Below are 27,005 nucleotides of genomic sequence, written 5' to 3'. Positions count from 1 at the left end.
TTAATGAGCACATATATTTTTCAAAGAACTAAGTGTTTTTAGCTAAGAATAGACTAAAAAAGTTACACAGTGTAGCTTTAAATAAATAAAAAGAAAGAAAACATGTAATTAGAGAAAACATTCAATGGCGAATGGAAAAATTAAGAACCAACTGTAATATTTCTTAATAAATTACCAATGTTTATCTCACAAATACAGCTCCTCAGCTCAAACTCGATATAATTCATAATTTAAAGTGTTTCAATGGACGTTATAAGTCAAATAACATCTGGGTCAATCATCACAACACTTGAAGATTTTTTTCTATCATAAATTACACACATGAATACTAAATTAGTACTAAATACATGAATCCCGAAGGTTGTTGTTGTTATTATTATGTGTCGTTATTATAATTATAACATCTATAATGTTAAAACCTTCCGTTTTGCCTACAAATTCTTCTTATTGTTATTATTTGTCTTCTTCTAGTTATGGCCGTTCACTCCTTTGGAGTATTACCGCCACCTAGTGTATAACTTATTAACTTACATGGGTGATGTATCTGTATTTTTTTATTATTATTATTATTTATTTATGTATTTATTTTTATTAACTGCCCCACCCACCCCAGAGGACCATGAGCCCGCTGTTCAGCTCCTCCAGCTTCCACAGCCTACAAATTCTTCTTCTTCTAATGATGTTTTAATGGCGGTTGACAAAGCAACTTCCGGTGCTTTACCGCCACTAACTGGACTGGAGCGCGGAGCATCAGCTAAAATACATTTAAAAACGAAATTCTTCAGTCTAAACCTATTTCTTTATATATATATATATATATATATATATATATATATATATATATATATATATATATATATATATATATATATATATATATATATATATATATATATATATATATATATATATATATATATATATATATATGTACATCTGCATGTTCTTTCAAACGGCTTTTTGAATATTAAATGATTCAACGCCCACTTTTTTCCGTCATATTATTATTATTATTATTTTTACATTTGATTAAAACTGCTCTAATTGTTTCTACCTGATCACAATAATTACAAGACACGTTTTATGTTTTCCTAATTTAATCATCGAGTGATTTACTGTAGTATGTCCTATCCCGATGCGATAAATAATTGTTTCTTCGTTCCCATTCCTAAAAACACTTCTTCCATGTGCTACTCGCGGCTGAATATATGTAAAAAATAAATAAATAAATAAAAAATAGATAAATAAATCAGGTTTCGGATGGTGAGCGCGCGAGGTCGCTGTCGGGCGTCTTGCGTGAGTCGTGACGTCACCGGATCACGCACATCCAGCGCGTGTGTGCGGAATGATAGAAGAGCTAAACACGCTTCTGTACGGAGGGAATTATGAAATCAAACAGTATTCCGGCACTGTGTTAAGAAAACAAACATTGTCGTGTCTCGATATCTGTATGAGGTAACCGAGTCTGAGGGAAAAGACGGTTGAGATCAACATCGACAAATAAACAGGCCCAGGACCGCTTCAGATCCAGCCCAGCATGGACGGTATATCTAAATAACTTTCATTTCTCCTCATTAAAATATGATTCCCACGGTCGCGTGATGTTATGTGTCGCTTAAAGAGTACCGTCGATGTTCTGATCCATTCTGTGGTCAGCAGGGTTTGGACGTGGTTGAATGTTTGTGTGTTGAATGGCAAATCACGTTGAGGCAGAAAGACTGTCCCACCTCTCGGTCAGATGTTCTGGACTCAGTCCATCTAAACCCCGGAGCAGAGCTCGTTCTTCCCGCTGGAGTGGACACAGATTAGGGCTCTTTTAATGTGGTCTTCCTGCTGGACATACAGTGTGAATGTGTCTTCTCTTCCAGGAGATGGAGACGGCCAGAGCCGCTGGTGTCTGTCCCAGGTCAAAGGTGCCGTGGATGATGATGTAGCCGAAGGTAAGACATCCCATAATCACATAAAACATCATCTCTAGTACACTAGGATACGATTCATTAGATAACATCAACTAACAATACTGTACCTATTCAAATTCGTTAATGTTAGCCTATACAAATCCAGCTGTTCATGCATTATGTATTATTAAATGTTGAAATTAATATTAATAAACGTTGTAGAAGTGCAGTTCGGTCCATATTGTAAAGTGTTACCATGATAAAGTTATTATTATTTACTTTTACTAGCGTCTTTGCTCCTAAAGTTTATGGATTTATACATTTTAGTTTGCATTATGCAAATATTCTTATGGTCATGGAAACTAAAAAAATATGATTTATGTCCATGGAATATTTATTAAGTTTCTGGGAGGAAGGCATTTATTTATATATATATATATATATGTATGTATATATATATATATATATATATATATATATATATATATATATATATATATATATATATATATATATGTATGTATATATATGTGTGTATATACATATTAGGGCTGCACGATTATGACAATAATCATAATTATCGATTATTCCCTTGAAATTGTACTTGCGATTATTAATTGCGATTATTCTATAGCATTAAGCCTCAAAAGTCAAATATACATTGGTTTGGTTTCTTTAAATAAAAAAAAGTAAAAAATATACATATTATACTAAAAATAAAAACAATGGCGGAAAAACTTAAGATAACCTGTAGAAAGAAAGAAAAAACACATATTAAGTACACAAAATAATATAGTGGATTTTTTTTTTGTAATTGTGATTTATATTTTATTGAACGATTACATAATTGTGGCATTATTGTATATATATATAAATTAGATAGTGCTGGGAATCAATTAATTTTTTCTTTAATTAATCGCAAGTTTTCATCGCAAAATTTCAGTTACTCTCCAAATTAATGTAGAAGCAGTTTAAAGACCGCATATTTTAAATAAGTGTTGTATTGTCATGTTTTTATGAATGAAGGCCAGCTTCACTGATGTCTCTATGAAACATTAATGATGTTATATTACAGTATCACTGAAAGATGCCAATCTCAACATTTATTAGGCTTTAAAAAAACAACTTTTAATTTAAGTGAACTTAAAGCAATCTTTACATAAACCCATTATAATAAAGGTTATATTTATCTGTGGTCTTCCCTGTTAGACATATACAGAAATGTAATAGTTATCAAACACCTTTCACTGCATAAATAATAAGTGAAATATAGATTAATCATCATTAAAGCTACACTTTTCTCTGTTCCCGTTGTTCTGTGATGAACATTAATGACATCATCATCAGTGCTACTGTCTCTTTAAGATCAGCCGCTGACGAACATGAGGCGGATCTGACGAGCATCTCATCTCCTCAAGTTCATTTAAGACGTTATTTAACTCATTTAAGACTCCGGATATGAGAATACTCAACAAAACTGCCTATTCTCTGTGTTGTTGTTATTGTTTGTTCATGAGCGAAAGAGAACTCGATGTGTGCACGAGACTGACACAACTAGGAGCGGATTGAGAAACACACACACACGCACGCAGACACACACACACACGCAGACACACACACACACGTAGACACACACAAACACAGACACGCAGACGCACACGCAGACACACACGCAGACACACACACACACACACACACACGTAGAGACACACGTAGACACACACACACACGTAGACACACACACACACGCGCAGACACACACACAAACACAGACACGCAGACACACACACACACACGCAGACACACGTAGACATACACACACACACGCGCAGACACACACACAAACACAGACACGCAGACGCACATGCAGACACACACACACACATGCAGACACACACACACGCACACACAGACAGACACACACACAGACACACACAGACGCACACACACACACACACACACACACACACACACACACACACACACACACACACACACACACACACACAGACAAGACAGACAGACACACACACTCACACAGACACACAAACTCACACATACACACACACTCACACATACACACACACACACACACACACACAGGACACTGACACACAGACAGGACAGACAGACACACACACACTCACACAGACACACAAACTCACACACACACACACACATACACACACACACACACACACACACACACACACACACACACAGACAGGACTCAGACACCCAGTGTGTTCTCTTGTGTCTTGTCATGCTTTAGATGGTTTAACCGCATTAACATGAATAAGAGCGAGATCATATAATGTAACGCTGGGCAAAAATGTGTATAAAAACGAAGCTGCGTTAATTACGTTAAATATTTTTTAAATAAAAAAATGTATCGCCTGCGTTAACGCGATAATTTGCCCAATATTCTACAGCTACAAAGTGCCCTTTTGAGTGCGATATTTATCAAATAATTTTTAAAGTAACAGAAATGTCAAATCTCTGAGAATGATGTTCTGCAGCCGTTTATCAGGATCTGCAAAGCTTCTTTTATCTTTTCAGGATCGTTTCTGTAACCGATGCTGGATATTATCCTAGTTAACAAATATGGAGTATTGTTTGGAAGTTATTATTATTATTTTTCTTTATCTTTTGCCGTCTTTGGTGCTGACGTTTATGAATTTATACATTTTGCATTATGAGGACATTCTTATGGTCATGGAAACACGGGGACCAATATCGCGCTTATCGCCAGAAAAATGTGATTTATGTCCATAGAATATTTAGGGGAAAGGCATTTAAAATTAAATGTAATATGACATTTATACAGAGAGAGAAAGAGAGATATTTATCAAGTTATTTTATTCTGAAATTCAATTCAATTCAAATTTGTTTGTATAGCGCTTTTCACGATACATATCGTTTCACAGAAAATGCATCTACATTACAATTTAAATTGATTTGTACATGTTATGCATTTCAGAAATGCACATATACAAATCACACAGATTAGCTAACTATCTATTATTAATCTATATAATAACTATGGCACAGAAATAAGAATACATGTTGTTAATGAATAGGGTATATAGAGCGCTTTAGTTGACGTCATATAAAACTTTAAAAGCTCTTTTAGAAAGGTTTCAGTTCTGACTCCGGACTGTTCATGTCAAAATATGTTTCGTTATGTTTACAGATATTTATATATACGAGGTTAAATTGTGTTTGTGTTGTAAACATAAAGGATTTGTTCTCTGGGTTGAGTCAGAACATGGCACAGCCCAGCACCACTAGTGCCCGTCACAATAATGAGAGAAAGACAGATAGACAGACAGACAGACGGAGAGAGAGACAGACAGACAGACAGACGGAGAGAGAGAGTGTTATTCATAGGGAAGGCAGGGATGGGGGGGGGGGGTGGATGGCACTGTGTGTGCAGATGCCCGAGATGCTTTTAATGCCAGGCTCTGAATGTGCCCGCCCACACACTCACAAATACAAGAGTCACTTATATTCTCAGAAACATTCAGCGAAACAATATGGTCTCATAGTTGTTCTCTTCAATTATTCATTATTGTGTGTGTGTGTGTGTGTGTGTGTTGCAGCTGACATCATCTCTGCGGTGGAGTTCAATCATTCCGGGGAGCTTTTGGCCACAGGAGACCGGGGTGGAAGAATAGTGATCTTCCAGCAAGAGCAAGAGGTGAGATTAGAGCCCAGCACGGTTAGGGTTGGGTACCGAAACCCAGTGCCAATATGGGACCGCTACTAATATAACCGGTATGTACCGGACCCAATCAGAACGCAGATTTCGGTTCCACATTTCGGTGCCAAACTTCAAACGTGCTTTCACGCTTTGGCTGAGCCAGAGACAAACGCTCAGCGCTCGTCACATCACAACTCATGACAACTATTCAGTGTTTTCAATCACAACTCATGACAACTATTCAGTGTTTTCAACCACATCTCATGACAACTATTCAGTGTTTTCAACCACATCTCATGACAACTATTCAGTGTTTTCAACCACATCTCATGACAACTATTCAGTGTTTTCAACCACATCTCATGACAACTATTCAGTGTTTTCAACCACAACTCATGACAACTATTCAGTGTTTTCAACCACATCTCATGACAACTATTCAGTGTTTTCAACCACATCTCATGACAACTATTCAGTGTTTTCAACCACAACTCATGACAACTATTCAGTGTTTTCAACCACATCTCATGACAACTATTCAGTGTTTTCAACCACAACTCATGACAACTATTCAGTGTTTTCAACCACATCTCATGACAACTATTCAGTGTTTTCAACCACATCTCATGACAACTATTCAGTGTTTTCAACCACATCTCATGACAACTATTCAGTGTTTTCAACCACATGACAACTATTCAGTGTTTTCAACCACATGACAACTATTCAGTGTTTTCAACCACATCTCATGACAACTATTCAGTGTTTTCAACCACAACTCATGACAACTATTCAGTGTTTTCAACCACATCTCATGACAACTATTCAGTGTTTTCAACCACATCTCATGACAACTATTCAGTGTTTTCAACCACATCATGTTTATTTCAGGTTTCAGACATTTAAATGCTCATAAGTACTAGCAAAAAACACACACTGATGTCTATGAAAGCGGTTATGACAATCCTTTCAGACGGTTAGAATTTGACTAACGTTACGTGTTTTATTCACATCAGATAAATGCACATTATATAGTAACTATATAGTTTACTCTATTCTTCTTCCAGTTCACTGGTCACTTACTTTCATGTATTTCGTGAGACGAGAATGAACTCAAGTGTTGTAAATCCGACAGATCCGATTCTGAGGCGCAAACTAACATGGCGCCGCCCATTGCGCTTTATAGATCAACTAACACACATTCACTCACACATTTGAACATCAGATAGTTTGTGACACAGTTAAGATATTGAAAAAGTATATATGAAAAAATGCTATAGTATATTATAGTAAAATTACTCTAGTAAGATATTTTGAATAAAAAGAAAAAGTGAAATAAAGCCGATACAGCTGAGCTGTCAGCGCTATTGCGGCTGCTGTGTGTCATGTGAGAAACATGACGCGTCGCCATGGAAACATTAATGCGATGCGTTCTAAAATATTTAGCCAGAGAATATGATCATATTTCAAAATAAAGCTGAAGCTGAAGCTGGGGCCCGTTTCAGAAAGGAGGTTAAGTGAAAACTCTGAGTAGGTTAACCCTGAAATAAGGGAAACTCTGGGTTTTCTGTTTCAGAATGGGAGGTATGTCAAACCCGAGAAAGCAGGGTAAGCCAAGCCCGTTTCTGAAAGAGAGGTAACTTATACTCAGAGTCAGTAACCAGGGTAACTTACTCTGCGAACCTAACCTGGTCAGGAGCAGGTTTTCTTTGGTAAACCCAGAGTTTCTTTCGTTCTCCTCCCCCTTTTTAAAGCACCAGCTGTGTTTAAATACTTTATTCATTCATTCAAACGCCACAAATGCTTTTCTTACTTAGTATTTTGGTTGTATTTCAAGTATAAATATAAAAAAAATTATAAATTTAATCTAAATCTAAAGTAAGCAAAGTTTACTAAATTATCTGCCACTTGACAAAAATACAAAGTAAGAAAAGCATTCTTTGCAGGAACATTCATTGCTCATATTTTCATCATGAGGACACTGTCAAAGTGACAAAAATGGCATGTCCTTTTATACAGGAAGGATCCTGACGTTCACTTGATAATCCTCTAGAAGTATCCTAATAATTCGAATTTCCTTTAGGATTTCCAGTGGTTGGATGCATTTATGACACTCATATACCCATCATCACACTTTCTTAAAACGGATTATTGTATGGAATGGAAGGATGCTGCCAGATGGTAGTACGAGATATATGCCATAACCACCACCACAGCTGCTAAATACATTTATTTACATTTTTTTATAGTCATCTTTATTTCCACAAATACTTTATTCTTTTTCCTGTTGGGTGTTAATATTCTTCCTCCATCTCCTCTTCATCTGTCAGTGGTGCTGGAGTTTGGCTGGCCTGAGTAGAAGTAAACTGTTTAATGTCATTCCCCTGATTAATAAATGTAACAGGTGTGATCAGAGAACATTTCATTATGTGAAAGAGCATAGACCCTTTTCACATTTCTGGGTTTCCGAAGCTGAAGTCGTCATAGTTGGGTTAACTCTTATAGCGGTGAATGAGAGAATACATTACATATATATTTTTGTGTCTCCATTTGCTCAGATAGCAAAAGAAAAACTCACAATAGTGATTTCACAACTTTCAAAAAGATGGAAAAATTAAAGTAAGATTGATAACTGAAGTGAAAAGAGAGAAAGATGTTAATTTTCACCATCACTCCCATAGACGCTGTATTAGAAACACTCTCACAGCAGCGGTAACTTGATTTTTGTAATTTGATGCAAAAGTAATATAATACAAAGTATTAGTGTTATAAATGTACATACATCAAAAAAAAAAAAAAATACACAAAACTTTGGAGGATTTACGATATTGATGACCATTAAAACACGTCATCACAGTCTGTGAAAAGGGTCTATGTGAGAAAAGCTGCTGCACATTGGACACTGAATGATATTTATTTAATATGTAAAATGTTTGTAATGTCATTAAACCTACACCCATGAACATTTTATGCTTAAAGCTTTTCCTGATTGAATTATGTTTTTTTTTTTTTTTTTTTTTAGCTGCTGCCACATTCTTTGTTTGCCTTTTGTATACCATGAAAATTAAACTTAATTAAAATTAATTAAGAATTAAACTTGTGTATTGACCCGGAAGTATGCAAACATATTTTTGTTGGGTGCTGTTGCCATGGTGAATCGTAATTTCGGAGCTCCATTGATCGTGGCTTTTCATAGTTGGAGTGCATGAGCTTAACTCAGAGTCAGTCTACTCAGAGTTGATTGAACTCCCTCAATTCAGCTGTTCTGAAACCCAAAACTCAGAGTTTCCCATCTCAGAGTAAGTCAACTCAGAGTTCAGGTTTAAACTCAGAGTTGGTTGAACCTCCTTTCTGAAACAGGCCCCTGGTTTGTAGCAGAGCAAGAATACAGACGACTGTTGTTATTACTGTAGCTGTTATTTAGAGTTATATTAGGCTTGTTGTAGTTAGGTTAGGTGGCTTAGGTTTTACTGTGAATTTGTAAATAATTCAATAATAATTTGTAAATAAATTGTGTTTTGGGTAACACTTTAGAATAATGGTCATTAGTTAACATTAGTTAATGTATTAACTAACATGAACTAACCATGAGCAGTACATTTGTTGCTGTATTTGTTCATCTTTGTTAACGTTAATTAATATAAATACAGCTGTTCATGGTTTGTTCATGTTAGTTCACAGTGCATTAACTAATGTTAACAAGATTTTAATTATGCATTAGTGAATGTTGAAATGAACATGAACAAAGATTAATAAACGCTTTATAAGTGCAGTTCCTTATTAGTTAATGTTAACTAATGTAGTTAACTAATGTTAACTAATGACCATTATTCTAAAGTGTTACCGTGTTTTGTATTTATTTATTTATATTCATACATTTAAGTATACATTAAACTTTTAATAAATGCTTAAATTTAAATAAATAAATAAAAAGTCATTTAATGTCATCCACCTCATTTTGTGGCCCCTTTTTTTTTTTAAGTATCGGTTTAGGCACCGGTACAGTTTTAAAAGAATCGGTTTGGCACCGGAATCGAAAAAAACCCAAACGATACCCAACCCTATGCATGGTCCTCAAATCTAGGCCCTGGCTCAAAACGCTGAGTAAAATGTTTGAAGGATTTTTATGTTAAATTTAAAGTTTTTGTTTTTTAAAGTAACGACCAAGCGGCCAACAGTGAGTTAACCACATGTTTGATCAATTTAGCCTCTCAAATCAACACTGGACTTGTCTTACTTATAATAAAATCCATAGATATAAAACACTTCAAGCATCACAATGTTGGTTTAAACATTTAGCCTAAAAATAAGGCATTTTTTACAAGCTGAGGCTGATGATGCTCGCAAACATAACGGGCTACACAAGAAACAAATAAAAACATGCAGGTTGTCTTGCCTTACGCCTCTCTATAAAATGAATATAAATCCGATCTTCAATTCCCGACAAACCGTTCGACGCCTCAGGAGGGGGAAGCAGTGCCCTACCAACACTGTTTACAGTGGAGACGGGCACCTGTTGACCTCATCTGGGCATATCGTCGGGCAGTGGAAGGAATACTTTGAGGATCTCCTCAATCCCACCGACAGTGGCTGGGGACTCAGAGGTGGACTCGTCCATCACCCGGACTGAAGTCAAAACCGACTCGAAGGCGCAGGGAAGCGACCCTCTCGTTCACCGGGGTGAACTCCAACACATGGCGGCTGAGCTGGGGGGCTATAAGCAAACCCACTCCAGCCCTCCGCCTCTCACCATGGGCAACTCCAGAGTGGTAGAGAGTCCAGCCTCTCTCGAGAAGTGTGGTTCCAGAGCCCAAGCTGTGCGTGGAGGTGAGCCCGACTAGTCGGTACCTCTCGACCTCCTGCACAAGCTCAGGCTCCTTCCCCGCCAACGAGGTGACATTCCACGTCCCTAAAGCCAGATTCCGTGTCCAGAGATCGGGTCGCCCTCGACTGCTGCCCGATTCGCTATGCACCGGCCCCTTACGCTCCCTCCTGCAGGTGATGAGCCCACAGGAGGGCGGCCCCACGTCACTCCTTCGGGCTGAGCCCGGCCGGACCCCATGGGGGGAGGCCCGTCCACCAGGCGCTCGCATACGAGCCCCAACCCCGGGCCTGGCTCCAGGGTGGGGCCCCGGCTGCGCCATGCCGGGCGACGTCACTGTCCTTGGTGTAATTGTGGTCATAAGGGTTTGTGAACTGTTCTTGGTCTGGCCCGTCACCAAGGACCTGTTTGCCTTGGGAGACCCTACCAGGGGCATATAGCCCCAGACAACATGGCTCCCAGGATCATTCGGGTACTCAAACCTCTCCACCACGATAAGGTGACAGTTCAAGGAGAGGTATTTAATAATTTAATAATATTCAATTTTTTGATTATTAGGCATTACAAATATGCAAAATTATTTATTATATTTAATAAATAATTTTGCATATTTTTAATGCCTAATAATCAACTTGTCCATATCTTTTAATTTAATCGGAAAATTCATGTGTACAATATTATCTCTATATTTCGATGTTTTAATGAAGTAATGATTTATAAAAAAGAAAACTAAAACTAGTGTGAAATAAATGTTAAATGCAGGAATAAGAGACCTGCAAACGGCATCTCTCGTTAAAACTCGCTCGCTTTTCTACACCAGCCTCTTTCCTCATTGAATTTTGTAAAATTGGAAATTTTTCCCAATTGGAAGTTGTATTTTAGTTGTCAGTATATGTCTTAGCATTACTGCATTAATGATAGACACAGGTACAGTAGGTGTTTGATATATTAGCAGTAACACACACACCTTTCTCGTATTTATTGTGCTTGATTTAAAATAAAAGGTGCTTTAAAAAGTCCTTGAAAGTCCTTGAATCTGGTGTTCATGAAAGAGTGGGAACCCTGGATACTATAGAAGAACAATAGTACATTTAATAAGAGTGGAATATTACAATTTTCCTTATAAAAATGTGTTTTTTGCACATCACTGGTGTTAATAAAAGTAAAACATTTTCTGCATAACAATTCAAGCTCAGCGCTTAACTGTTAAATTTCCAATAAACAAACATGTACTATTATTAGTAACTGCACTTATTGACAAAACAATAGTAATTTTTTTATTAATCTAATGATAAATGTTCCTCCAGCTCCACCAAATCAGTCTGTAGAACTTAGTGGCGCTGGTGCTCTCAAATGTTAGTCTGAAGTAGGGATCGACCGATATGGGTTTTTTTAGTGCCGATGCTGATACAGATTTTTTTCCTCAGCCTTAGCCGATGACCGATACGAGCTGCCGATTCTCTTGAGCCGATATTTGGAGCCGATATTGCTTTTGCTCCCTCAATTTACATCATAAAAATGACACAATGATCAGGATGATAACAATTTAAAATTTACAATTTAAAAAAGGAACATTTATTTAACTAAAAAAAACAATATTTAACAAATAGTAAAAACAGGTGAGGTAGAACAAGAAAAAAAGAGTTCAGTGGTGAAAATAAATATTTAAGCATAAATAAAATAATGACACTATTGCACACAGTATCAACAAGCGAGCAGCATAATAAAGTGCACACTGACTGCACTATACTTCATTTCAAAACTATTTACAACCTAGTCATTTAATGGTTACACTCTAAAAAATGCTGGGTTAAAAATAACCCAAGTTGGGTTGAATATGGACTAACCCAGCAATTGGGTTGTTTTGACCCAGCGGTTGGGTTAAATGTTTGCTTAAAACAACCCAATTGCTGGGTTAGTCCATTTTCAACCCAACTTGGGTTATTTTTAACCCAGCATTTTTTAGAGTGTAGGTGCACTTCACTTAATCTCTTGTAGAGCAACACCAGCGGTAATTCAGGAAAAAATCTGCCAATGCTCCACGTGAAACTTCAGTCTTTCCACCTTTTACCATCGTGTCAATTCTCAATTGATTTTGATTAATATGCGCGAGGGAGGGAGAGCAAGAGAGTTTGAAGACGGTGAGAGCTGCCCTGTGGACGCCTGTCTGGAAATAATGCAGGGGAAAAAATGTCGGCGAACGCAGCAGCCTTATATCGGCCGATACACGTAAAAATCACAAATATCGGCGACCGCAGCAGCCTTATATCGGCCGATACACGTAAAAATCACAAATATCGGCGAACGCAGCAGCCTTATATCGGTCGATACACGTAAAAATCACAAATATCGGCGAACGCAGCAGCCTTATATCGGTCGATACACGTAAAAATCACAAATATCGGCGAACGCAGCAGCCTTATATCGGTCGATACACGTAAAAATCACAAATATCGGCGAACGCAGCAGCCTTATATCGGCCGATACACTTAAAAATCACAAATATCGGTGAATGCAGCAGCCTTATATCGGCCGATACACTTAAAAATCACAAATATCGGCGAACGCAGCAGCCTTATATCGGCCGATACACTAAAAAATCACAAATATCGGCGAACGCAGCAGCCTTATATCGGCCGATACACGTAAAAATCACAAATATCGACGAACGCAGCAGCCATATATGGCCGATACACGTAAAAATCACAAATATCGGCGAACGCAGCAGCCTTATATCGGCCGATACACTTAAAAATCACAAATATCGGCGAACGCAGCAGCCTTATATCGGCCGATACACTTAAAAATCACAAATATCGGGGAACGCAGCAGCCTTATATCGGCCGATACACTTAAAAATCACAAATATCGACGAACGCAGCAGCCTTATATCGGCCGATACACTTAAAAATCACAAATATCGGGGAACGCAGCAGCCTTATATCGGCCGATACACTTAAAAATCACAAATATCGACGAACGCAGCAGCCTTATATCGGCCGATACACGTAAAAATCACAAATATCGGCGAACGCAGCAGCCTTATATCGGCCGATACACTTAAAAAATCACAAATATCGGCGTACGCAGCAGCCTTATATCGGCCGATACACTTAAAAATCACAAATATCGGCGAACGCAGCAGCCTTATATCGGCCGTTACACTTAAAAAATCACAAATATCGGCGAACGCAGCAGCCTTATATCGGCCGATACACTTAAAAATCACAAATATCGGCGAACGCAGCAGCCTTATATCGGCCGATACACTTAAAAATCACAAATATCGGCGAACGCAGCAGCCTTATATCGGCGAACGCAGCAGCCTTATATCAGCCGATACACGTAAAAATCACAAATATCGGCGAACGCAGCAGCCTTATATCGGCCGAATCACGTAAAAATCACAAATATCGGCCCGATATATATCGGTCTAACACTAGTCTGGAGCCCTGCCTATTCATCATAAACTGAAGCTCACCCGAACCTGCCTGACACTCGAGACTGAACCTCATTATGTTTGTGTCCTGTCAGAGTAAGAACCTGCCCCAGTGCCATGCGGAGTATAACGTCTACAGCACCTTCCAGAGCCACGAGCCGGAGTTCGACTATCTGAAGAGTCTGGAGATCGAGGAAAAGATCAACAAGATCCGCTGGCTTCCTCAGAAAAATGCTGCACACTTCCTGTTGTCCACAAACGGTGAGCGAACAAATTACGTGTTATTTTTAGGGCTGTCAAAAGATTAATTGCGATTAATCTCATCCAAAATAAAAGTTTGTGTTTACATAATATATGTGTGTGTACTGTGTATAATTATTATGTATATATAAACACACACATTCATGTATATATTTAAGAAATAATTGCATGTATATACTGTATATACTTTTATATAATTTATATTATATATATAAATATAAATATTTTATATATAAATATAATACATTTTTCTTAAATATATGCATGCTTGTGTGTGTTTTTATATATAAATAATAATTATACACAGTACACACACATATATTATGTAAACACAAACTTTTATTTTGGATGAGATTAATCGCGATTAATCTTTTGACAGCCCTAATAATTTTAGTATTACTTTGATACTATTATTTATTAATATTTTAAGTTGAAGTTTATTTTTATATTTTCAGTTTTCAAAAGTCATCAATTGTCATTTTTTATTCTCTCTCATATTTCCCTTTAGTTTGAAATTATTTCAGTTTGATGAGAGTAGTTCATCTTGAACTTCTTTATTTTAAGTTCATTTCCCACGATAAAATGTATCCTTTTCATTTGTTTTTCATCTAATATTTAGATTTTATTTTATTTCAGTTTAAAAGAACACGCCACTATTATTCGACTCATTCTCCGACTAGAGTTAAACAGTTTGAGCGTTTTTTTCATTCAGCCGATCTCCGGGTCTGGCGCTAGCACTGTTAGCATAGCTTAGCATAGATCATTGAATCTGATTAGACCGTTAGCATCTCGCTCAAAAATGACCAAAGAGTTTCCATGTGTCTTGGAACCAGTGTTCATTTTGACAGCAAATTTTGATTTAGTTTTAGTCATAGTCTTTTGACTAAAATGCCATTTAGTTTTAGTCACATTTTAGTCACCTGAATAGTTTTTAGTTTTAGTCTCCTAAAATCTAATGAGTTTCGTTCAATTGTAATACGTTAAGGATTTAAGCGTTACATAACCGACTGTCACTTGAACTGACATTTTGACATAATTTTGTTTTTGACATTAAAAATACACGAAAGAGCTCAATTCACTTTTTTGTTTGTTTTTTAAAAACATCTCTATAGTTTTTATAACTTTGTATTTCTGTTTTAGTCAGTAGGCCATATCAGGTTAAGCTAAAGCTTCAAATAAGTCTATTTATTTTTTTAATTTCAGTTAACATTTATTTAATTTCAAGTAGTGAACTATTATAACCCTGATACTTTATTGAATGTGTGTCAAATACTGGTCTTTCCTCCTGACTATGAATTAAATGGGAATGAAATTAAATACAGTTTATTGTGTAAGCAAAAACGAATATATAATGCGTGACTTTTAATTATAAACAAGCTGGAAATACACCAGGACTCTTATTTTGAAATGTCTGCGCCTCTATTACAGTTGCAGGAGCTCATTCAAGTTCAGATGAGGGAGATCAAATGTGCGTTGTTACAACCGTCTAAAACATTTTACTATATAAACATCGTAAAGTAAATATTGTCATTATTCATCAGCATTAGTACATAAACAATTGTCTGGCATAAATGTGTGTTATTGAGTGATTGTAAGCCGCTCTGGAGAGCTGGATTGGGGATGTGTGAGCCGTGTTTTCCCGCCTTTAGATCCACACGTTCAGATCAAATGTGCGCATCTTTTACACAGGACATCAGTTCTGACTGGATCTTTTCCATTTCATCTCATTTTTATTTGTTGACGAAAATAACAGTAAGTTTCGTCTTAGTTTTTGTCATCCAACACTAGTTTTTATTTAGTTATCGTCTCGTTTTCATCAGTGAAAAAAGGTTGTTGACAAAAATGATGACGAAAATGATTCCTCAACGAAATGAACACTGCGAGGAACTATTCTCTCATTCCTGCGTAATAATCAAGAGCTGTGAGCCGCCCCATGAGTGCACAGCGCTGCGTAATATCACAAGGGAAATAAAGATCGGATGGGGAAAGCTTCATTCTTATCGCTTTTATAGACAAACGATTATCCTGTGATTTTTATCAAAGGTTTATTAGACACAGGAGAATCGTTGTCATTTAGGATTGAGACCACGTGCACACCTGCAAACTTTTCGCTTTTCGGCGACAACCGCCGTTTTCTTGGTAAATTGGGTAATTTACGTGAATCGCGTAGAACCGGAGAGTTTTTGTTTTTGGGGGAGGGGTTCAGTGCACGCGTGTAAAGTTACCGAACGGTTTCCGGGTGCGATCTTTAACGGTTCACAGTCGACTTTTTTTTTGAAGCGCGGAACACATTTCAGTCCGAGTTCCCACACGAACATTAAGTATTCAGTCCATTTTTACCAAATTCAAACGATAAATGCCGTTTTGACGCTCTATGTGGCGTGACTGGTCACTGATCACAGTTCAAGCGGCCGATCATCTGTGAAGGCGATCGATCATCTCTTACTAAAGAATAAACATGAATGAACATCTGAAGGTATGCTGAGGATACATTACAACTTACTGTCATGAATATATGTGCTGTAATCGCTAAATCAGTGTTTCAGCGGCGGAAAGACGTCAATATAACTGCTGTAAACTAAACAATGTCATGTAATGTTAGCATCACATTTACCTCAGGCAGTCATTCAGAGTCCACAGAATCATATTCACTAGAGAAATCAACTCTTTCACTCAATAGAAGCTCTATATTAGCCGTTATATTCATTATATTAGCCGTTATATTCATTATATTAGCCGTTATATTAGCCGTTATATTCATTATATTAGCCGTTATATTCATTATATTAGCCGTTATATTCATTATATTAGCCGTTATATTCATTATATTAGCCGTTATATTCATTATATTAGCCGTTATATTCATTATATTCTACTGAACCTGTTAGTGATGTCTTGATTATTTCATGCATGTTAAATAAACCGGTCATGAAAATGAGACACACTGTGTATAAATTATTATATTTCAACAACGAATTGGAGACAAAAACTATTTTATAATTAGATTTAGAAGTTAATGCAAAAACTGCTCTGTTGTTAACCTTTAATATTAATGTGCAAGTAAGGGCTCCCTATATAGTTTACAGCAATATCTTTAAAGGTCCCATTCCGCATGATCCCATTGTTCAAACTTTAGTTAGTGTGTAATGTTGCTGTTAGAGCATAAATAATACCTGTAAAATTATAAAGCTCAAAGTTCAATGCCAAGCGAGATATTTTATTTAACAGAAGTTCCCTTTCAAAGCCTACAGCGAACGGCTGGCTTGGACTACATCCTGGTACTTCCTTCTTTAATTACGTCAGTAGAGCAGTAGAACAGACTAACCTCCGCCCACAAAGAAACGCGAAAAAGGGGGCGCGGTCTTGTTGCTGTCCCACGTGGAGAAGCGGACGGTCGCGTGGAGAAAAGGAACTGTTGCGTTGAGTGTGTTTATCGCCATGTCATCGAGACGCTGTTATTTTCATTCAGGAGTCAAATCACCTTTGTTTGGCTTTCCCAGGGACGCTGTAGAGATTATTGAACGCATACATCTCTCCGTTAAGAGGCGTGACCTTTCCAACATGCGCTAAGCTGCTGTCGAATCACAACACAGGAACTGCTGGCACGTGCGCTAAGCTGCGGTCGAATTACAACACAGTAAGCGCTTGCACAATCAGAACTCGTTACGTATTTCTGAAGGAGGGACTTCATAGAAAGAGGAAATCACCAGCCGTTTTTAGGACAGTGAAAACAGCGGTACACAGATAAGTACATTGTGTGAAAAATACTGTGTTTTTTTACACGCGAAACATGAACACATGTTATATTGCACACTGTAAACACAATCAAAGCTTCAAAAAAACACGAAGAACGGGACCTTTAATACACTTTCAGATATAATTTAATTAATTCAAGGACAGACTTTTTTTCTTCTTCAGTAAACCACTGTTAAATCTAGAAAGCAATTGTGTAAAACTGCTGTACCGAGTTTAGTGCCGTTACACTCCTACTGTCAGTCTTTATTATTTGTCATGCGTTACAACACTTCCTTGAGTTCCAGGCGTTTCCGTGTTGTAAATAAAATAATTTTTTAAATATTAAATGTCAGAAATGTCAAATGTCAACCCACAACCCCCCTATACGATTAATCGAAAAATAACCGAAACCGACATTCAGAACTTCTAACCGACGTATTTTTCCCATGTCGGTTATTTCGGTTTTCACGTGACTCCGCCCCGTCAGTGACACAAAGTGCAGTTTGCAGGCACACAGAGATGCAGGAGCAGTTATCTGTGTTTATAGATGCTCAGAATCACTATAGTAACTGCATGTTTTACACAGTTTATGCAGGTCAGTTAATTGCTGTTCTTATAGCCTACGCGCTCACACACACACACAGACGGTGCACGCAAGCCCCGAAGCCGCTTTCACTTTCATGCTCATAAAGTTTGTCAAGTACATGCGTTTAAAGGCTTGCCAGTTTCAACATTTAAAGCGATTGTGCACTATTCAAAAACAACAATACGTATCCGTTCAGTGCTCAGCTTTTTTTCTGTGACACAGAGCCGTGTCGGGTCTCTGAAAACACCCTGAAGGCAGATCTTTCACCTGCGTCCTCACAAAGCTTGTCATTTGTATGTGTTTTAAGCCCCGCCTGTTTGAACAGTAAAGCGAGTTTCGACCATCAGATGTGTGTTATGTTGAACTAATGCCTGATATATTGTGATAAACGAACACTCAGACAGAAGCTCGCACATCACGTGAAGATCACGCGCAGGAACGCAGTGTCACCGCCGTCCTGTGACTAAAGTCACTAAAGGAGCTTAGAAACTCAACCGTTATAGGCATACATTTTAATACCTTTTGAAGTAAGTACAAACCACAGCTTCATAATGAATAGAGACGGTAAGACTAATTCACACACACAATCACTCTCATATCTCTACTCCCATAGACAATAACTGCTAAAAGTGAATCGTTTCCTTCAAGCATTTTAAAATCACAAAGAAATGCACTTTTTCATTAGAAAAAAAAATCCACCTTTTAATAGTAGAAAATATTTACAGTACAAACCTTATCAGTGAGCTTACTCAACCTTATGAGGGCAACAAAAAAAAAGAGCAAAATAATCGTTCATTAATCGTAATCAAGGTCAAATGTTCAATTAATCGAGGTTTTTATTTTTGGTCAAATCGTTACAGCCCTATCTGCACGTGGCTGGAATATATTGGATTATTCAATGCTCTGTTGTTTCATCGCTTGCAGATAAAACCATCAAGCTCTGGAAAATCAGTGAATAAGTAAATAAAACGGTCATGAAAATGACACACACTGTGTATAAATTATTATATTTCAACAACGAATTGGAGACAAAAAGTATTTTATTATTATATTTAGAAGTTAATGCAAAAACAGCCTTATGTGAAGTTTACATGTTTGCGTATAATGTGTTATTTGAGTGTTGATTATTATACCTAAAAATAAATAGCAGCTGAATTACGGCTAATAGTTTGGGCTCTATTTTGTTAACCTTTAATATTAATGTGCAAGTAAGGGCTCCCTATATAGTTTACAGCAATATCTTCAATACACTTTCAGATATAATTTAATTAATTCAAGGACAGACACTTTTTTTCTTCTTCAGTAAACCACTGTTAACCCTCAGAGCCCGACGGCATCGCCCACGACGTCACACGGCACCTCCGATAAATATCTATATTATTTCATGAAACTTTTATCGATTTTCTTACCGTTTTTTCCAGCAGAAAGCTAACGAGCTAGCCATCACGGGTGTGTGTCTGGTGTCTTTGTAGCCTTTACAGAAGGTTTTCTATCCAGCCTGGAACATGTGCATCTTTTTGGAGTTGTTCAGCAATAAATCAAAACGCTTACATCCAAGATATATCCACTTGATGTCCATAATTTATAAATTTTCCGTCATTTTTGCCGCTAGCGCGATGCTAGCTGCCATTTTGGATGAGGGTTTGACCAATGACAGGCTGATCCGTCATCCACGTTGGTGTGCGTCATTACGCATGAACCACAGCTCTGTTATTGTGGAGAGAGAGAGACGCACGGCTAGTGTTGAGGAGAGAGAGAGAGAGAGACGCGCTGCAGTTTTGTGGAGAAAGTTTGAGTAGAAAGTTTGAGGAGAAAGTTTGAGGAGAAAGTTTGAGGAGAAAGTTTGAGAAGAAAGTTTGAGGAGAAAGTTTGAGAAGAAAGTTTGAGGAGAAGTTCCTGATAGGAACTGTTTTGAGGCTTGGCACCAGTAAATATCCAAAATCCAAAGAGGCCAAAAGCGCCTGGACTTTTTTTGGAAAAATGTAAATAGTTTTGGTTCTGTATAAGTTCTCATGTTTATTCCTGAGTTCCAGGACTCCAAAGACTTGAACAAACTGTTTTCCAGAGGAAATATGCTTAGCTTTTATTTATTTGTGTGTGTTTTCAATAAATATTTGAGTGATTCAATTTCCGTTTTATGTTTTCATTTGTCTTTATGGTCCCATAACTTATTTTACATTCAGGTGACATCAATGCAACACAAATATACTGACAGAGCAGCTTGTCTTGAAAAAAAAGAGGTGTGTCAATTGTCTGTGCTCAACAGGGTTGATGTTTTACAAGCTTTTTTAGTAAATAACACCAGGCGGAAAATTAATTGTAAAAATACCCTTAGGTCTTAAAGGGTTAAATTAAAAAGCAATTTTGTAAAGCTGCTGTACCGAACTCGTACCGAACCGTGAGTTTAGTGCCGTTACACTCCTACTGTCAGTCTTTATTATTTGTGTCATGCGTTACAACACTTCCTTGAGTTCCAGGCGTTTCCGTGTTGTAAATAAAATCATTTTTTAAATATTAAATGTGTCATTCTCTTTAAGTGACGCTCAGAAATGTGTCATTTGCATATTAACCCCCTCATGCAACACTGTCACCTTTACTCTGAGGAGTTTACAGGTCTGCACGTGGCTGGAATATATTTGATTATCCAATGCTCTGTTTCATCGCTTGCAGATAAAACCATCAAGCTCTGGAAAATCAGTGAGCGGGACAAGAGACCCGAGGGCTATAACCTCAAGGAAGAGGACGGCCGCTACAGGCATCCCTCATCACTCACTACACTACGGGTGCGTACAGACTCTCGCTCGCTCAGGTCATGTGACGGCCCAGTTTGAGGATCATGCTTTGCTCCACAGGTTCCAGTGTTCCAGCCGATGGACCTGATGGTGGAGGCGAGCCCGCGGCGGGTCTACGCCAATGCCCACACCTACCACATCAACTCCATCTCCGTCAACAGCGACAACGAGACCTACCTGTCGGCCGATGACCTCCGGGTCAACCTGTGGCACCTGGACTTCACCGACCGAAGCTTCAGTATCCTATTCATGCTTTTGTTTATTCATTGTTTTATGTTTTTGAAAGAAAAATACTGTAAAAACTAGGAATGCAACAATACAGGTTCAATACATACCTTGGTTTTTAACCACGGTTTCGGTTCTGATGGCTTGTCACTTCCGTTTTTTGCTATTCTATTTTTAAGCGACAGGAACAGCAAGAGGTTAAGGAGAAAAAAGACTTTTTTATTGCAATACTCTTTCTTTATTTTATTGAAAAACCTTACTTAAAGCTACACTGTGTGATATTTTCCCCCATCTAGTGGTGAACTGGTATATGACCATCCAGTGAATATTAGTTTCTGTTCTTCTCAATTCCGATTTCGTTTTAACTCCTACGGTGGCTGATTTAGTCCAAGATTAACATGGCTTCCAGCTCGACCTCGTCCACATTGGACACGGTGCCATCGAGTGTTAAAACGCCAAAGGCCAAGCTTGAATTTACGGGAATGTCCCTCTTTGGCTAATGTACTTTCAAGATGGAGGAGCAACATGGCGACCCGCATTCGAACCCTCACCCGTATGTGTTTACAATGGCATATTATAAACTTACCAGAATACTTTATTACTTGAAAGAAGTAAATATACATTAATGAGCACATATATTTTTGAAAGAACTAAGTGTTTTTAGCTAAGAATAAACTAAAAAAGGTACACAGTGTAGCTTTAAATACTGTATAACATTCATAATTATTAGGGCTGCACGATTTGAAAATATCTAATTGCGATTATTCTGGTTAAAATTGCAATTTGAATGCGTTTTTTTTTTATGCAAAATAAGAAATATTACTATTACAATAACATTTTCATTATTAAAAATAGAGTATTTAAGAATAAATATAACAATATAATACTACTACCACTACTACTATTAAAAATAATATTTGTATTTGAAAATGTATTTTACAAAAAGAAAACTGCTGGGTTACCTGTTAATATGCAGACAGCCTGACTAAAAATCATTAGAAAGGTCTTTAGGATTTATTGTAAAATTATTATTATACAAATCTGTGCTTTCTATCTGTGATATCAATTTCTTAAAGTCTGTCTTTAATATGAAATATGAGCCTTATGCATTCACTGTGGGGAAGAAAACGCCTGTATATTTAAGAAAAACATATGGATTGTCATATATAGGCTATTTATTTAGAGAGAAGTATTTTAATCTTTTTGGTAACCAATGAGAAATTCATACTGGAGGCCAGAGGGCGCCCTCGAGCAGAAACTAAACATTTGCGTTAGAGAAGTTATCATTTTTTTTCAGGAAAGCCCTTGGTAAATCCCTAATGTGAAGCGAAGCTAGCGCTGTAGCTGAATAAAAGGAAGATAGAAACGCTTTGACTGATTAAACATGAGGATAATAAACACACGACTGCGACAAGATAGTGTATTTGAGTTCTTCAAGCCTTCTCAGGTATTTTCATATATAATAAAGCAGAGCTGATTGACATAGACTTTATCACTGCCTATGAAATAAAGCTGGATGGTCATATACCTTTTCACCACTAGATGGGGGAAAATATCACACAGTGTAGCTTTAATGAGGCATTTGGGTGATTAACCCCTTCCTTTGAACAGTTTTTTCCTCATATTATGCACCGTTGTACTGAAGTTTAGCCCTTGACCTCGGACTCAGACATTGTTGATATCAAGCCGGCCAACATGGAGGAGCTGACGGAGGTCATCACGGCCTCAGAGTTTCACCCGCTCCAGTGCAACACGTTTGTGTACGGCAGCAGCAAGGGCTCCGTGCGGCTCTGTGACATGAGGGCATCCGCGCTCTGCGACCAACACTCAAAATGTCAGTTTCTGAAGCTTCTCCTGCTCTTCATTGACCGTAAGCCGTTCATCTGACCCTTATGCTGTGTTTCTGTGCAGTGTTCGAGGAGCCCGAGGACCCCAGCACACGCTCCTTCTTCTCTGAAATCATCTCCTCCATCTCAGACGTCAAGTTCAGCCACAGCGGCCGATACATGATGACCAGAGACTATCTGACCCTCAAGATCTGGGACCTGCACATGGAGAGCCGGCCGGTGGAAGTATACCAGGTAGACCATCAGGAGTTAGTGCTGACCTTTCTGTGCTTTAACCCTTAAGGCCAATTTATACTTCTGCGTCGAGTGCACGCAGAGGGTACGGCGTACCCTACGCATAGACGCGTTGGATACGCCGTACCCTACGCAGTAGCCTGACGGGCACCTCTCCAAAAATGTAACAACGCGTCAATTCTACGTGGACCGCAAGCGCTGTGATTGGTCTGCCAGAACCCTTCCCTCAGGTCAATAAATAAATAAAAAATCTGCGATAGGAGTGTGTGTGTGTGTGTGTGTGTGTCCAGAAATTGGATGATAGTTCCTTACTGCTATAACACACTATTTTGCAGTCCAGCGATTCTTTATGGTAGTAAATAAATACATAGATCCGCTGAATATAGTTTATTTATTTTCTCATTAAAACCAAAGATGTTAATCAGTAATTGTATATCAAGAACAGGGACACATTAGGGTATATTTCGTGAATGAAGTCTCCGCAACAACAATCGCTTGCTGAGCCACCGCTGCTGAAAACAGCGGCCACCAGCTCCGCATGGTTTCACAAATGCATTCCAGCGCCAGATCGCCTTATTTAACTTTACTAATCAACTAGAGATGCTTAATTTGTATTAGATACAACAACTCAAGCTGCAAAAAAAGCCGCTCTCTCACTGCTGCTGATATTCCGACATGAATGTACAGATTCTACACAACAAACTGCTTCTTCTTCGGCTGTTGTCTTGATTACACCAACATGCCCGAGGACACTGCCTTCTAGCGTCTGCATGTGGAATTGCACATTGACGCAGACAACAGCGCAGAAGTATAAATGCTCACGACGGCGTCGGCTACGCGCGTAGCCTACGGCGTACACTACGGCGTCCACTCGACGCAGAAGTATAAATGGGCCTTTAAGAGAGCTCCTTTAACAGAGAGCTGCTTTAACCCTTAAGAGAGCTTCTTTAACCCTTAAGAGAGCTTCTTTAACCCTTAAGAGAGCTGATTTAACCCTTAAGAGAGCTGCTGCTTTAACAGAGAGCTGCTTTAACCCTTAAGAGAGCTGCTTTAACCCTTAAGAGAGCTTCTTTAACCCTTAAGAGAACTGCTTTAACAGAGAGCTGCTTTAACCCTTAAGAGAGCTGCTTTAACCCTTAAGAGAGCTGCTTTAACCCTTAAGAGAGCTGATTTAACCCTTAAGAGAGCTGATTTAACCCTTAAGAGAGCTGCTTTAACCCTTAAGAGAGCTGCTTTAACCCTTAAGAGAGCTGATTTAACCCTTAAGAGAGCTGCTTTAACCCTTAAGAGAGCTGCTTTAACCCTTAAGAGAGCTGCTTTAACCCTTAAGAGCTGCTGCTTTAACCCTTAAGAGAGCTGATTTAACCCTTAAGAGAGCTGATTTAACCCTTAAGAGAGCTGCTTTAACCCTTAAGAGAGCTGCTTTAACCCTTAAGAGAGCTGCTGCTTTAACAGAGAGCTGCTTTAACCCTTAAGAGAGCTGCTTTAACCCTTAAGAGAGCTGCTGCTTTAACAGAGAGCTGCTTTAACCCTTAAGAGAGCTGATTTAACCCTTAAGAGAGCTGATTTAACCCTTAAGAGAGCTTCTTTAACCCTTAAGAGAGCTGCTTTAACCCATAAGAGAGCTGATTTAACCCTTAAGAGAGCTGCTTTAACCCTTAAGAGAGCTGCTTTAACCCTTAAGAGAGCTGCTTTAACCCATAAGAGAGCTGATTTAACCCATAAGAGAGCTGCTTTAACCCTTAAGAGAGCTGCTTTAACCCTTAAGAGAGCTGCTTTAACCCTTAAGAGAGCTGCTTTAACCCTTAAGAGAGCTGCTTTAACCCATAAGAGAGCTGCTTTAACCCTTAAGAGAGCTGCTTTAACCCTTAAGAGAGCTGCTTTAACCCTTAAGAGAGCTGCTGCTTTAACCCTTAAGAGAGCTGCTTTAACCCTTAAGAGAGCTGCTTTAACCCTTAAGAGAGCTGCTGCTTTAACCCTTAAGAGAGCTGCTTTAACCCTTAAGAGAGCTGCTGCTTTAACCGTTAAAGGGTTAGTTCACCCAAAAATGTAAATTCTGTCATTAATTACTCACCCTCATGTGGTTGGACACCCGTCAGACCTCCGTTCATCTTCAGACACAAATGAAGATATTTTAGTGTAAAGCTGATGCTGAGAAAGGCTTCAGATAGGCCTCCATTGGCATTCAGTACATTGACACTTCCAAGATCCATGAAAGGCACTTAAAACGTCGTTACAAAGTCCATCTCACCACAGTGGCTCTACAATAATCATACAATGCGACGACAATAGTTTTTGTGCGAAAAAAAAAATCAAAATAACACCTTTATCCAACTTGTTCTTGTCTTCCGTGTGTGCCTCCACGACGCATGCGCGAGAATATGAGCAGATCCGGCGTTCGGACACATGACCCAGAAGAGATTTGTTTACGAGCAGAGGAAGACGCGGGTATCTCAGCTGTTGAATTCTACATTGATCGTGCTTTAGGTCTCGGCGTAGTGCTCAAAATGGGGCTTAAGTGTGTATTTCATCGATTCCCGAACACCGGCACTACGTCATATTCTCGCGCATGCGTCGTGGAGGCACACACGGAAGTCGAGAACAAGTTGGATAAAGGTGTTATTTTGATTTTTTTTTGCGCACAAAAACTATTGTCGTCGCATTATATGATTATTGTAGAGCCACTGTGGTGAGAGACTTTGTAACGACGTTTTAAGTGCCTTTCATGGATCTTGGAAGTGTCAATGTACTGAATGCCAATGGAGGCCTATCTGAAGCCTTTCTCAGCATCAGCTTTACACTAAAATATCTTCATTTGTGTTCCGAATATGAACGGAGGTCTTACGGGTGTCCAACGACATGAGGGTGAGTAATTAATGACAGAATTTTCATTTTTGGGTGAACTAACCCTTTAAGAGAGCTGCTTTAACCCTTAAGAGAGCTGCTTTAACCCTTAAGAGAGCTGCTGCTTTAACCCTTAAGAGAGCTGCTTTAACCCTTAAGAGAGCTGCTTTAACCCTTAAGAGAGCTGCTGCTTTAACCCTTAAGAGAGCTGCTGCTTTAACCCTTAAGAGAGCTGCTTTAACCCTTAAGAGAGCTGCTTTAACCCTTAAGAGAGCTGCTTTAACCCTTAAGAGAGCTGATTTAACCCTTAAGAGAGCTGCTGCTTTAACCCTTAAGAGAGCTGCTTTAACCCTTAAGAGAGCTGCTGCTTTAACCCTTAAGAGAGCTGCTGCTTTAACCCTTAAGAGAGCTGCTGCTTTAACCCTTAAGAGAGCTGCTTTAACCCTTAAGAGAGCTGCTGCTTTAACCCTTAAGAGAGCTGCTGCTTTAACCCTTAAGAGAGCTGCTTTAACCCTTAAGAGAGCTGCTGCTTTAACCCTTAAGAGAGCTGCTTTAACCCTTAAGAGAGCTGCTTTAACCCTTAAGAGAGCTGCTTTAACCCTTAAGAGAGCTGCTTTAA

General features: G+C 38.4%; 1 protein-coding gene across 3 annotated transcripts in view; it reads left to right on the top strand.

Annotated features, from left to right (window-relative positions):
• Positions 1-1,285: 1,285 nt before the first annotated feature.
• Positions 1,286-27,005, top strand: part of ppp2r2aa (protein phosphatase 2, regulatory subunit B, alpha a) — a gene marked incomplete at its 5' end in the record, with an annotated part of 49,106 nt that continues 23,386 nt past the window's right edge. For 2 of the 3 annotated variants that reach the window (XR_013817362.1, XM_079827839.1), the window contains 8 exons: positions 1,286-1,544; positions 1,869-1,940; positions 5,501-5,598; positions 13,958-14,123; positions 21,115-21,227; positions 21,297-21,474; positions 23,131-23,295; positions 23,373-23,542. Coding sequence is in view for 2 of the 3 variants with exons in the window: in XM_079827839.1 (XP_079683965.1) it covers positions 1,538-1,544; positions 1,869-1,940; positions 5,501-5,598; positions 13,958-14,123; positions 21,115-21,227; positions 21,297-21,474; positions 23,131-23,295; positions 23,373-23,542 (969 nt within the window). Of the gene's footprint in view, positions 1,545-1,819; positions 1,941-5,500; positions 5,599-13,957; positions 14,124-21,114; positions 21,228-21,296; positions 21,475-23,130; positions 23,296-23,372; positions 23,543-27,005 lie in introns of those variants that run through there. The other variant, XM_079827838.1, reaches the window with a different exon arrangement.

This window comes from Gobio gobio, assembly GCF_949357685.1.
Source record: "Gobio gobio genome assembly, chromosome: 10".
NCBI lineage: Eukaryota > Metazoa > Chordata > Actinopteri > Cypriniformes > Gobionidae > Gobio > Gobio gobio.
This window is presented reverse-complemented; position numbering and strand designations above follow the sequence as displayed.